At 41.0% G+C, this 14,730-nt stretch overlaps 1 protein-coding gene across 8 annotated transcripts in view; it reads right to left on the bottom strand.

The window, feature by feature from the left end:
• Window positions 1–14,730, bottom strand: part of LOC138262021 (ATP-dependent translocase ABCB1-like) — a 920,359-nt gene that overhangs the window by 618,216 nt on the left and 287,413 nt on the right. For all 8 annotated transcript variants that reach the window (XM_069211673.1, XM_069211677.1, XM_069211676.1 and 5 more), the window contains 2 exons: window positions 10,281–10,458; window positions 4,248–4,361 (listed from right to left, as the gene is read on the bottom strand). In XM_069211673.1, the coding sequence (XP_069067774.1) occupies window positions 4,248–4,361; window positions 10,281–10,458 (292 nt within the window). The remainder of the gene's footprint in view (window positions 1–4,247; window positions 4,362–10,280; window positions 10,459–14,730) is intronic.

A 14,730-nucleotide genomic window follows, 5' to 3' on the forward strand; every position in this document is an offset into this window, starting at 1 on the left:
TATCGGCAATGTACCAGTCTGTATCCTTGACTGAAGCACAGAGTGAGCAAGAATGTGTTATTGAAAACTCTGATGCTGAAGTAGGCTAAACAGTGTGATATAAAGAATAAAACAAGACCGTAGAACTGGTTATTAAAGAATAACAGTACGAAGCTGAATAAAATGCATCTAGAGCAAAGTGCACAGAGGCCCGATGCTGCGAGCAAAGAAATAAAATGCATCTAGGGCAAAGCACACAAAGGCCTAACGCCTGAAGCAGGCGCACAAAAGCCATATAAAAATGGCTACACCACAGCCTCTTGTTGCCTTAAATAGTTTAATACCCAATCAACACAGACACAAACTTCTGATTTTTTGGTCAAGGATGCATTCAACCTTGATTTTGTGTGTCGGAAATTTAGTGGGGGGCCACAAGGACAAGCAGGTTCCTGGAAGGTCCGGGGCTAGCACCATTGAGCAAGCCCACCCCAGAACCCATTTTAATTCAAGTAAAGAACGGTTGGACCTACCACCCGCAGCTTGCCCTTACAACCTAGTGCTGGTTGGGGTCCCCCCACTCCAAGGATTCACAAATGGAATCTTGTTGGAGTTGCATAATAAATGCACAGACTGGCCTATTAAATACAAACATTTCAATCTAGCTAATATAAACAAGATTATAATGATAAGAAGAGTAGGATGGGTGGGTGGCTCCGAAAAAGACCTATCAAGGGATTGTATGGTTGTGATCTTCCACAAACAATCTTGTGTAAAGAATTGGTTCACATCACAGGAAGATTGGGGTCATAAAGATACTAAGAGTTGTGCTCTTCCCTTAGGGTAGTTTTACAAACCTAAAATGCTGCAAGTTCCCTGGGGTAGCCTTAACTGCCATTCCCCCGTCCCCAGTTAGTGTCTTGTAACAGGTTCCTAGTTGTAAGTAACCTTGATGATTTGGACTGACTGGTACCTAGTTCCACTGATAGCATAGTACCCACATCTGACCCATTAGTTCAATTGCCATATTCTGATACTTCTCTAACTTTTTGGAAGAATTCCGTTCCTAACAACTTTACATTGAGGATACTGAGCTGGAATGTGGTAGGTCTTCAATCTAAGATTACAATACAGCAAATCAGTAGCTTTTATGATGTACATATATGATGTACATATAAATAAGCCAATATGATATACATATAATCCAGGAAATTTGGGCAACAGAGGATCTGTTATTCAATGGGCTTGAATGTTATTGTATTTCAGCTTCCCCCTCCTGGTCAGGGTGAGCATTGGATGGGCTGGCAATTTGCTTAAACCTTTCAAATGGGGGCAGTTCTAAAGAAATTGTGGCCAAATAGGGAACTTCCAGGTTGTGTGAGATAAGAGGGGAGTAACCTTGTACCTAATTAATTTTTACAATAATGATTTTATCTATACTCCGAATACCAAATTCTCGTTTTTATTTGATTGTATCTTCTTTTTGCAAAGAAATGTTGGCACTAATGTCAAATTGGCAGGCTTTGACCTTGCTGGGGACTTTAAAGCTAGACTATGCAAATATGTTAAGCCTTTGAGTAACTCATCCATAAACACAAATAATCTAGCTGACACCTTGAGTGATATTGACACTCGGAGGGCAGAATTGACAGGTTATTTCTCCTCTCATGATTTTAATAATGTAATGGGAGTTACTCCCCACACCACACCCTTGTTATCAACTTTTAGGGGTTGTGGCTGTCCCTCTATAAAATACTATTTTTTATATCATCTAGCCTGGAGGACTCACTGCAGCATGGGAGGGTAGTCCCTTCTGATTGTGGGGATCACACCCGATAGAGGCAGCACTTATATTGTCCGGTAGACCTAAGTTCAGATTGGAGTGTGTAGCTAGAAATATTCAATCAACCACTGACGGATTGCAATTAGTCTAAAGAGAAGCTGATCCTGGCCAACTCTTCCACAACATAATTTTAATTAAAATTTTGTAGAGGTTTGCTTAACTGAGAATGATATCGGCTGTGAAGTGGTAAAGACCTTTACCCAGATTTGTGAAAGTGTTATGATAAAGTTAGTGCATTCCTCTTGCACATTAACCACTAAGCCTAGCTGCATTGACAACAAATGTTAAGAGGCCAACCGTCAATTATAAAGGGCATTGTTAGCTAGACCGAGGGACCCTTCAGAGGTGTCATTTTGGCATAAGGTTTATAAGCATGTAACCTCCAGGAGGAAGACGAGAGTGCTTCAATCCCAATGGGACTCATTGGCTTTATGGGCAGCCAAAAAGAACAGTAAACTGTTCTGAGAGGCTGTGAAGGATATGACAAGCGTGAGCCAAGTAGTGACCCCGACTTCCAGCGGGGCATGGGAGGCTCATTTTGCTAGAACCTAGGCTGCACCCCAAGTGACTTCACAGTAAGACCCAATCTGAGGGAATTAGAGGTATCTTTGAATGAGGTTGAAGAGACCATAGCTCAGAGTGTTGGAGGCAAGGCCCCTGGGCCAGACGGCAGCCCAGTCGACCTCACCAAGTTTAACTCTTAGTTCTGGGCCCCTTTACTTGTGAATGTTTTCAATAGTCTTGCCCACTGCCCACTTCAGAGCTCATAGATGACTTCCATCATTGTCCCAATCTTTAAAAAAGGGTGACCATCTCCCTAATCAACACTAGGGTTAAGATCCTGGGCAGAGTCTTGTACAACAGGATTAGGGAATGAATTGAGGATAAGTCCATCCTGCAGCTCTGTCAGATTGGTTTTAGGAGCCATGTTGGTACTACTGACTAATGCTTAAACCTGTCACTGGTAATTGGAAAATAAACAATCAGCAAACGTTCTCCTCTGTAACTGGCTTTTATGGCATTGACATCAGCGTTTGATTGCATTAACAGCTCAAAGTTGTGGTCTAATCTTCTTACATATGGGATGGACGTAGTACTAGTGCACTTTTTAACTTACTAGCACATGGGCATGAAGGCCAGAGTTATATTAAATACAAACAGTGAGGTTACAAAAAATATAGGGGTCTTCTGGTTTTTACAGGCTCTAAGGGTAATCCAAATATCAATATAAAAAAGAAAAACAGCTGCAGTCGACCTTGTTTAATCTGGCGAACCCTGAAAGAATGACAATAGAAAGGGGGAAGTCTAGTATGGCTGCCTATTTGAATTTGATAATGGGCAGCAGGCCAGCGCAGTACATGAATAGACCAATGGGCTGATGGGAGCGGAACTTGTTGTTTTGCTACAGGACTGGCATGATAAGACACCTTTTATGCTTTGCTCTGGGTTTTAATGCTAATCTTGATTTTATGCTTTGCCCTTGTGATGGGAAGTCTGGGCAAACTGTGACGCAATTTATATTTTTCTGCAGATATTATTCTATGTATTTTAGACTCTTTCTGATTCCCTTTGTAAAAAGATGAAACATTTATAATCCTCGGGTACCCCTTAATTCCTTTTTACAGCTTGGCAATGATGAGGTAATTGCTCATGTTGGGGCGTTCCAAAGCGCAGCAGTGCATGCTCGACGCTCTATGAACACTGGTTAAGTCAGATTGAACTATGATTGTACAGCTGTCTGTTGTGGCCATGTACAGCTTTCGATTTTATCCACTTGTTTTTATGGCTGTTTTTATCTACTTTTTATTCATATTTGTTTGTATTTAACTGAGCATGTTTGTACTTTTATAGATACTTTTGGTATTCAAATAAAGTAATTGTATCATATCAACTATGAGAGGCAGTTAAAGACTTTAAAAAGTTCAATACTGGAGGCCTTCTGCAATAAGAATTCACAATTTTATTGTGTGTTGATGTATTTTTAAATGAACACACAGACTGTTGAATTTATGTGTTGATTTGTTTTTTAAATGAATACATAGACTATGTGTGTTGAGCTGTTTATTAAATCAGCATATGGACACTATGAAATTGCTTACACGTGTGATACACAGAGATTGATAAATAGGTTTGTTGTGGAAATTAAACATACTGTTGTAGCCACGAGAATTAAAAAAAAATGTTTCCAGTGGCAAAAAGTGCTATTTACATGAATTTCACATTGAATAAACTAAATTAGCTACAGTGTTGCTGGCTTGAAAGAAACAGTTTATGGGGATACAGCATCAGAGAATGGGGTTATTTTTCTTACCTATTGTTTACTCTTTCAGATAGAAAACAGTATTTGTTAAGCTTGTGCATTTTCATGTGTGGGAACATAAACTGTGGTCCTATTACATACAATATTGTGACATATTTGACATCTTACCTTTTGGATAATCTTATAAATTTCATATGCAGCCACCCGAGCACTGGCAACACTTTGAACATTTGGGGCAGTTTGCCCAAATGTGAATGAACCCATTGTCACTGCGAGGAAAATCTGTAGAAGAAAATCAAAATAAGATAGTGAATCAAAAATGTACATTTACACATGAAAAACACAATACTTCAATTAACTGCTATATAAACAATGAGCTCTTGGGTGAATGCAGTTGCACAATTAACATCTGCCTGCACGAAATGTATTTACAACAGGAACCCCACCTAATTTCATTGATCATCCCTACTCTTTACAAAATAATGAAAAATGAGTAAAGCACAAAACACCATTCCACAAATATCTGAAAGCATCAACAAATTTAAAAAGAAAAAACTGGAACACATAAATAATTTGCAATTACCACCCATACACTTTTGCAACAATAACCCATCATCTGAAAAGAACAACTTAGAATGCACAGTGTTTTAAAGCAAGCATAGTTAATTAAACATGTTGATACTCCAGTCCAATTAACATCAAGGATGGTTGATAAAGCCCACATCCTTTGTGTGATATTCTCCCAAACTTTTGCCTTCACCACTTCTGTTTTGCTGAATTCGTTTTTTTTATATCTTTAGGATTCTATGCACTTTGGCACTGTGGACCAGTGCTAAAGTGCTTGTGCTTCTCATTTAAACATACTAAAATTAGACTACACAGAATTAGCACATCCCTGGTGAGTCCCTGGTGAATGATACTATCTGTACCCATGGTGTGTAAATTAAATGCTGCGAGCGGGCCTGCAACACTCATTGTGCCACCCACTAAAGTAGCATTTTAAAACATGCCTCAGCTTGTAGTGCAGTTTTATACTGCCATATCAATCTAGCAAAATAAACATGTTTCCATGCCTAGACCCTCTTTTTGAATACATATATGTCACCCCTAAAGTAGGCCCTAAAGGCTTATAGGGCAGGGTGCATTTTCTATAAAATGTAGGGCAACTTACAGTTTACATGTTTTAACAGTGAACAGCTCCTAGCTGTTGTGAGGCCTATCTCTCTCATTGACTTGCACTGGTTCACATTATTACATCTGATAACTTTGGATTGGGAACAGATATAAATATGTTGTTTACACTCAAATGAATGAAAGTTTAAAACACTCTTTAGTGGTTAAGTCAGATTGTAAGTCACAATTCTGAGAAAACACTTTTGGTAAGTTAATAATAATAATCCTACACAAATAGGGCAACACAATAATTTCCTAGGGAACTAAGTAAATATATGTATACACACAGATGCCCCCTGAAAGAGGATAATCATATAAACTCAGTTATTCACTTTTATGGAATTTGGTGCTATCATATCATCCAATCCTGTACACAAATTAATTAATTAATTAATTAATTAATTGAAAACACAGTACATAGATTGTATATATATTTATATTATCAATATGATCCATGCTAAGTTTGAGTAATCAAAATAGCTTTCATCAACAATCCATAATGGCATATTGTAGCGCAAAGGGTTACAAAGTGGCGCAATGCATGCATTGCGCCACTTTGTAAATCTGACATGGCTATTTTGGCCACATTAGTGTAAAATGATGCTAATGTGGTGCAAGGAGGCACTTGGGACTCTTAAATCAGCCCTAAGATTTTAACTTAGGTGTCCAAAAGCAAGCTGGGCCTATAACATGAAGGGTGATTCATATTCCCTTTTTTTAAAAATAGGTACCAGAACTGAATCCTTCCAGGTGTTAGGCATATCTACTCCTAGAGCTTTGCGGAAGACATTTGCTAGCAAATGCACCCAGAGTGTTTGGTTCTGCCTAAAATCATCAACAGGATCACCAACCGGGCCTGGTTCTTCACTAGGGAAAGATTTTAAAACGGCTCTAGTAACTGCATTGATATCACTGACATTGCATAAGGCAAGGCTATCAATGCTAGATATAGGTGGAACTTCTAGTAAGGGTTGACAGATGCCTTAATCACTAAAAATGGCAGAAAAGTACTCCACCCAATCTTCAGGAGTATATGCCTTCTATTTTGGATTAATTATTGTCTGGGAAATAGGGCTATGAATAAGTTCCCAGAAAGCCCTTCTGTCCCTAAGGGCAGAAGCTGCTCATAAACTGTCCTAGACCTGCCTCCTGATCTCTGTTTTTCTGGCCTCTATGGAGGATTTATACATATTACAGGGGGTTTCTTTTACAGTCTGCTTAAGCTCTTTTAAAGCTGTGGTACAACAAGAATTAAACCATTTAAAGGGATGGGGTTCCCCGTGACACTGTACAAACCAGCAGGCTAGATGCATGCTGACATATTCCCTGAAAACACTGCACACCCTGCCCGGGTCAGCCCTGTCAGACAAACAAGTGACAAAGTTCTCATACTGTCTAAAATGAACTTTTGTAAAACTCATTTTGCTCCGCTTTGTCCCACCTAAGGTGAATACCCTTGTTTTTGGAAAATTCTAGGGAAGAAGAGTGGTTATACTTTTGTAGATGAGAAGGGGCAGCACAAACTAGGACATTGGGGTTGTGGTCAATTAAAATGGAGGGGACAGTAAGGGAACCCTGAATAGACAGTACAACGTGCAGGGAAATCATAATGACATTGATTGTAGAACTGTTTCCTTTGCCAGTAAAGGTTGGTAAAATGGGATTGAGTTCATCAAAAAGATGTACATGATCTATCCATTGTGTTGTGAATGAATTTGTATACAGGATTGAATGATAAGATAACACTAAATTCCATAAAAGTGAATAACTGAGTTTATATGATTATCCTCCTACAGGGGACATCTCTAGAAAGTTGGCATTTTCTTGTCCTAACCATCAGTGCCTTCGGCCAATGTTCTGGGTGGGGGTCTAGACAGTGAAATAAAGGGAGCTATTGTGTGGATAGGATGACTGGACTAGTGGGGGGATGCATCCAGTTCCACTTGCAGTTTAAGGGACTTTACCTCCTACCCACACAAAGGAATCTGAAACCAGGCCTGCCTGCCTTATTCCACCCCAGAAAGATTGGAGCCTGGACAGAGGAAGGGAAGGAACTTTCCAAAACCATATGTGTGTAGGACAGGCAGTCCCACCATACAAAGGCTAGCACCAGGTATAAATATTAAACCTCCTGAGCCATTCATCAGTGTACTCCTGGACCTGTGGAATTTACAGAAGAAGGACTGCCCTGCTGCTTGAGGACTGCCTTGATGTCTGGGAAGAAAGAGGAGATTTATTAGTTCTGCTACATCCACAGGTGGGCTGGTATTGCAGCTTCAGGCTCACTCCCAAGGGTTCCCAAGGGTTCAGAACTGGGGTGGCATCACGTAGCAGGGTAGGACTCACAGATGACATAGTCCATGTACTAGTGTCAAAGTTGTTGGAGCCTTCTGTCCCTTAGGATCTAGTCAGAAAGCCAGCCAGCCAGCCAACTAGCTCTTGGAGTCATTCTGGGGTCATGGGTTGAACAGATGCAGGTCCAGTCCTTCTAACCAAAACAAGCATGTAGCAGGTCAGGACAGCCGGGCAACAGTCTTTCAGAGCAGCAGTCCAGCACAGTGGCAGTCCTTTCAGCAGCACAGCAGTCCTTCTTTCAGGCAGAGTCCACAGGTTCAAAAGTGTACCAAAGAGTTGGTGTCTGAGGCCCAATATTTATACCAGGTCCCTAGTTTGAAGTGGCTGAAGCTTTTATAGGTTTCCCTTTGAAGTGAACAGGTTTCCTGCCTCCCCTGCCTTGGCTCCAGATAAATTACAGGGAGTATGCAGCCCTTTGTATGAAAGCAAGACAGTGCCTATTCAAGTGTAAGTAGGGTTATGCCCAGCTCTGCCCTACTATCCTCCCAGTGATGGCTCTTCCAGGCATACTTAAGTCCTCTATTTCAGTAGTGAAAAATGAATTCAAGAGTCATTTCACTACCAAGACATATGAAACTTAGAAGTGCATGCCCAGTTTTTTAAATACATTGCACCTAGCCCTCTGGGATGTCCAGGGCCTACCCTAGAGATGGCGTATATGCATTAAAAAAGCAAGGGTTGGACCGAGCAAAAGGTTTATTTTGCCAGGTCGAAATGGCAGTCTAAAACTGCACATGCAGACTTCAATGGCAGACCAGAGATATGCTTAAAGGGCTACTTAAGTGGGTGGCACAATCAGTGCTGCAGGCCCACTAGTAGCATTAAACGTATAGGCCCTGGGCACAGGTATTGCAGCTTTAGTAGTAACTTACAAGTGAATTAAGTTTGCTGATTGGGTGTAAGCCAGTTCAACAATGTTTCAGGGCAAGATCACAAGCACTTTAGCACTGGTGAGACGTGGTAAACTGTGCAGCTATCTAAGGCCAGCAAAATTAGATCAGCAAAAGCAAGAGGTGTGAAGGCAAAACATTTGTGGGGAAGACCAACCTAATATTTACAGGTCTTCCAATGACTGACATAAATCTTAAATTTACTAAATATTAATTGAATAATAAAATGCTAGAGAGGGGATTTAAAAAACTGTTTAAACAGTTTTATTAATTAAAATATTCTACTTTAATTATTACATTATTAAACAAATATTTAGTTTGTTGAGCTCATATGCAGGAGCATTGTAGTTTATTAGTTCTATGTTAATAATATTTAATCTAATCAAATGTATATACTACTATTTTACATTAAAATGTTTTAAATATTTTTAAAGTATTAACAATGTGTTTTATTTTTCCAATATTTTATAAAAGGGGGAGATCACTGCCTACAAGTGAAAAGTTACTAGTAGTAACTATGCACTCATAAGTTCTCTGCTAGATGTTTCCACAGGGGTTGGAGACATAAGTCTACATACGGAAATGCGAAAAAGTATAGATTTCTGCCTACGTGCAAAGATGTAAATTTATGGTTGTGAGATGGGTCCTATATGTTTGTAAACATTGTACATTGGGCTACTACAGTCAAATAATGTAAAACCATAACTGTATATGGATGCATTGCTTATTTTTGAGGCTCATCCTAATGTTTGTGATCATTTAGTGATTACAAACAGTATATAGCATGTGTAACTAAGGTGCCTGTTGTCATCATTTGTACCCCGCAACAGCCACATCTCCGCACACCTGAGACACCTGCATTGGCTCCCAGTCAGCAAAAGGATCACCTTCCGTCTTCTCACCCACGCACACAAAGCCCTCCACAACAAGGGACCGGAATACCTCAACAGACGCCTCAGCTTCTACGTCCCCACCCGCCCCCTCCGCTCCGCTGGCCTCGCACTTGCTGCCGTCCCTCGCACCCGCCGCTCCACGGCGGGTGGGAGATCTTTCTCCTTCCTGGCGGCCAAGACCTGGAACTCCCTCCCCACCAGCCTCAGGACCACCCAGGACCACTCCGCTTTCCGGAGACTCCTAAAGACTTGGCTGTTCGAGCAGCGATAACCCCCCCTTTCCCCCCTAGCGCCTTGAGACCCGCACGGGTGAGTAGCGCGCTTTACAAATGCTAATGATTTGATTTGATTTGATCTTTTAATTAAAGTATTTGTGTTGAGTGTTTACATTGAAGTAGGTTGTCAGAAAGGGATTTGCTACAGAACTCGAGGGAATGCAATCATTTACAATCTCTTCCATAACACCATCAAGTTGAGACAAAATATTGTTTTTAGTGATAGAAGAATTTGTTGACTTTCACCATAGATTAGGAATAGAAAAAAATAGAAAAAGAATAGAAAAGCAATATGATTGCAGTTTTAGTTAAATCACACTACCAGGCAGTTTGATAACTCTTCAAAGATATTAGGGCCATGACAATTGAGTTAGCACTGGTGATATTGTAATGGGAAGCATATATTAAAATTAGACAAATGTATGTGAGTAATTATATTTATATGTATGCCAATTATGTTATTTACCCAGGGTTACGGCTGTTCTCTATACCTGAATTATGTTAAGATTTAAGCACCTTTTATTAAGGAGCATAATTTTGCTCCTGATGTAATTCTAAATATTATAATTTCTCTGTTATACAGCAAAACACCAGAATGTATGTTCTTGTACTTACCATATCCACTCTGCCAATTGTGTAGATATCACTTTCATCCACAGTTAGTTTTGTTCCATACCATATCCCAAGTCCATAGGTTGACAATGTAAGTAACTGAGAGATTCCCATTGATAAATAAGTAGCAAGTGCCTTCCTCATGGAGAATTTTTTTGCATGACGTAAGTTGACTTCATAACTGCAATAGGCAAATGATGATTTGTTTAGAATGTTACATACTAAATCAAGAGATTATTATGCAAAACCACACACCTTTATTCCTCATAAGTATTTAAACGTTTCAACCTTTAGAATCCAAGGGAGTTATTGGCCCTATTACAGATAATGCCTTCCCCAGGGCAGACAAAAGCTTATGCAGTCCTTGTGGCAGCACTTTAGTGGAAGGTGGAGTGGCTCTTTGAAACAGCTGCTTCATCTTTCACACTGCAAGCAGTACCCAGCCTACATTTTAAAAAAGACGAACAGGCATCCTGTTAAAGGTGAGTGCAGTGAGTAATTACACCCGTCTGCATTCAGGAGACACCTTTTGCCCTCTTGAAGGGATTGGCCTCACAGGGTGCCCATGTCCATACTGTGGCGTGGGTGCAGAGCCAAAGTGTTTCCCTCATTGGTCCTCACCTCCATGTAAATGAGGGACCAACCCTTTATGATAGCGTCTATGCTAACTGTGTTGAGACACTATCTGTATTACAGAAGGGGCTATGGACACATTTGTTCTGTCTTGAGATATCATCATCAAAGGCAAAATCAGTAATAACATTAAACAAAGGCCCATATTTATACTTTTTTTGTGAAAATGACGCAAATGCGGCGCAAACTTATGACACACAATTATATTTTGTAAGTTTGCACTGCTTTTGAGTCAAAAAATGACGCAAATGAGGCAAAAAAAAGTATAAGTATGGGCCAAAGTATCTGTATTACACTCATTTCATATTGAAAACAATATTTACAATGTGTACATTGTTAATTATAGCAAACCACACTTTTTGAATGTTTCCTGTAGATTTTGTGACCTTTTCTGGGCCCTTTTTACTAGTTGTAGGACTTGGTGCACTTTACCATTGATAAGCAGTAATAAAGTGCCTGTGTTTCCCCTTTAAACCATGTCTTGTACTTTGAAATTACCTACTTTGCCTGCTTAGCTTCCTCATTAGTCCATTGTAAATGGTGCCTGAAGTGCAACTATGGCATGGCAAGTTGAATGGGCAAAAGTGGGATGCTGTGTGTATTTACAACATCCATAAATATGGCAAACATGTTTGTCTGCCAGGAAAATCAGTGTGCTATGGTTGGGATACTGTTAGATATTGGGTTTCTGATTGTACCCTGTTCAAGCAGGAACCACAATCCTAGTCAGTGTGAGTCAGTCATACACCATGAATTAACCTGTGCTCACCCTCTGGCAGCTTGGTACAAAGCAGGCAGGCTTAACTTGAAGGTAACGTGTAAAGTATTTATGCAACGCTTCAAACAGTAACACAGTGGAAACACTACAAAAAGACTCCACACCAGGTTACAAAAATATATTATATTTTTATCAATAAAACAGGACAAAAACAACAAAAATCCAAAAGGTAGAAGTCGAGGTATGAATTATTAAAGAAAAGCTGTGGAAGTGCCACTTAGAACCAATAATCGCCTATTTGGGTATTTGGTCGCACTGGAATGGGACAAAGTCAAGAGTTCAGACTGCTCATGTTTGAGCACAGGCTAGCCACAGGACCACCACAAAGAGCCCGCCAAGCACAAGTCCCTTAATCCTTTGATCAATGATCCCCCTGTAGTTTGGTTGTTGCTCTGGATTTCTCCACGTGGTGATGCATCGGTTCCGAGTGTGATGCACTGACTCCTAGTGAGGTGGTTCTGAATGCAATGTTCTAAGTCAATCCACACTTTAGGGCGCCGAGATGAGTTGATCTTTTCCAATCAGTGGCAGCAGTGTGCTGGTTCTGAAGTGAAGCGATGAGGCTGTTCCGAGTGTGAGTCAGAGTGCAATGTTCCTTTCCGCTCCCTGCAACAGTGGTGGGGAGGTGATCCCAATCTTGCAGCAGGTGCTGTGTTGGTTCTGATACGTGCAACAGCATTGAGATGCAGATGCTGCACTTGATACTCACACCCAGGCCCTGGACTGGATCGGCACACTTGGGAGAGCAAGACTTGCGATAATTAAAGTCGAGGTGCTCTGTGTAGATTGAAGAGAAGTATTTGATGTCCTTGAGACTTCAGACCACGAGGCAAAGCAGCAAGCCCTTGGAGTCATTTTGGTTCTGAGGATGTAGAGATACAGGTCCAGCACTTTTAACTCCCAGGCAAAGAGGCAGCAGGCAGCAAGGCAGGGACAGCTGAGGACCAGCAAAATCCAGCAGAGTCCTCACAGGTCCACAGATGGTCTGAGAAGGTTTAAACAGAGCTGCCAGATTTACCATGTGAACTAACCAGTGATTGATGGGATTTTATCAGCAATTCCTTACTATTTTCTCAAAGCCTGCACCTCATTTTGCATCTCCGCATCTTTGCTTCTCTGTAAAATTAACCAGGGACCCCTGTTTCAAGATAGCAAAATCTTGCAGACCTGTCTGTAGCTCGTAGATAGTCCTGGGTGTAATTTTAATTACACAGTGTAAGTAGCAAATGATGGTGATTTTGTATAACAAACGTTTTGTGCAGTTACCAAGATTACACCACTAAGCCATGTCGTAAAATGATACTCCAGTTTGGGGAGAGTGTGTAACAAACGATGCACTGAGACAATGAATTGGCATGAGTGTGTGCAGCATCTTCTCAAAGCTAGCCGCATCTTCCCGAGAGGGGCAGTTTCTTCAGCAGTGGCAGCCAAACATTCCAAGTTGACTTTTTACTCTAGTGGACAGAGAGGGTTAATTTTTGAGTGCAAAATGAAAATTCAAACATGAACAGCAGTTCTTCTAACACAAGAGACCAGAAAATCAAATTGAAATTACATTTTTGGGTTGAATTTTTTTCTGAATAAGTATGCTAAGGCAATTTTTGAGTGTGAAAATTATTTTTTATTTTTTTATTTTTAAAGAAGAAGAAAGTTCCACAGAGTCTGCAATGCTACTGCACATACAGTAGCAACTTCCTCTTTCTGTCCTGCCAACTCCTCCTTTTTTGTTTGCTGCAAAGATGTCATAAATATGATATGATGATGTAATATGTAAGGTCATAAGCATATCATTGTGGGGGCGCAGGTTATAGAAAGGTCAGTAAAGAATAACTGTTGAATTTCAGTGTTTTTTGTTTTAAGATAATCTTATATGTATTATTAAAATTCCTAGCACTAATGACATTTAAACTTTGTTTTTTTAAATGGAATTTCTAGGTATTTGTTAATTTAAATGTACATATTATGACTATACTTAATTACAGTGTCACTTTAACCTAGACGGATGGATGCAGACCTGGCCTGTGTCGAGGTCCTATGGCCAGGCCCTAATTTTGACCCCATGCAAGGCCTAACCCTTGCCATGCTTGGCCTTTGGCTCTGTGCAGCATGGTGTTGGGTGCAGGGCCAGGAACACAAACCAAAAACACAGTAAGTCTCCTGAGACACTAAGGGGGTCATTACAACATTGGGGATAAAAGACGCTTACCGCCTTGCAGAAGACCGCCAACACACCGCAGCGGCTGCGGAATTCCGCCACAGCTATTATGACCCACATCTCGGAACCCGCCAAAATTCAGACACCCACACAAGTCCGCCACACCAAAGGTCAGTGATAAACTGGCGAAAACAAAACCTCCACCCTCATGCCAACAGAAATACGCCCACACTATCACGACACACGAATCCACGCGGCGGTCTTTCAACCGCGGTATTCCATTGGCGGTACACACCGCAGCGCTCAAAATACACACACATTTACAAAACACTAACACATTGGACAATTCGAAATACACACACCTGAGACACATACACACACCACTCCCATACAGCCAATACAATATAAAACACACACCCACATCACCCACAAAACCCTACAACAAAAATTGAGAACGAAGCACAGAGAGAGACACCACCAGCAAGTACAACAGCATCCACAGGCACATAACACCATCACCCACACAACTTCCACGCACCTCACACAACACACCACTACATATCACCACACTTATCACCACACACACCACCCCACACATCACCTACACCACCCCATGGCACGGCAAAGATACCCCAGGTTCTCGGAGGAGGAGCTCAGGGTCATGGTGGAAGAAATTGTCCGGGTAGAGCCAGAGCTATTTGGATCACAGGTGCAGCACACCTCAATTGCAAGGATGATGGAGCTATGGCGTAGAATAGTGGACAGCGTCAACGCAGTGAGACAGCACCCAAGAAATCGGGAGGACATCAGGAAAAGGTGGAACGACCTACAGGGGAAGGTGCGTTGCGTGGTCTAAAGACACCACCTGGTGGTTCAGCGGACCCCCA

This window comes from Pleurodeles waltl, chromosome 10, assembly GCF_031143425.1.
Source record: "Pleurodeles waltl isolate 20211129_DDA chromosome 10, aPleWal1.hap1.20221129, whole genome shotgun sequence".
NCBI lineage: Eukaryota > Metazoa > Chordata > Amphibia > Caudata > Salamandridae > Pleurodeles > Pleurodeles waltl.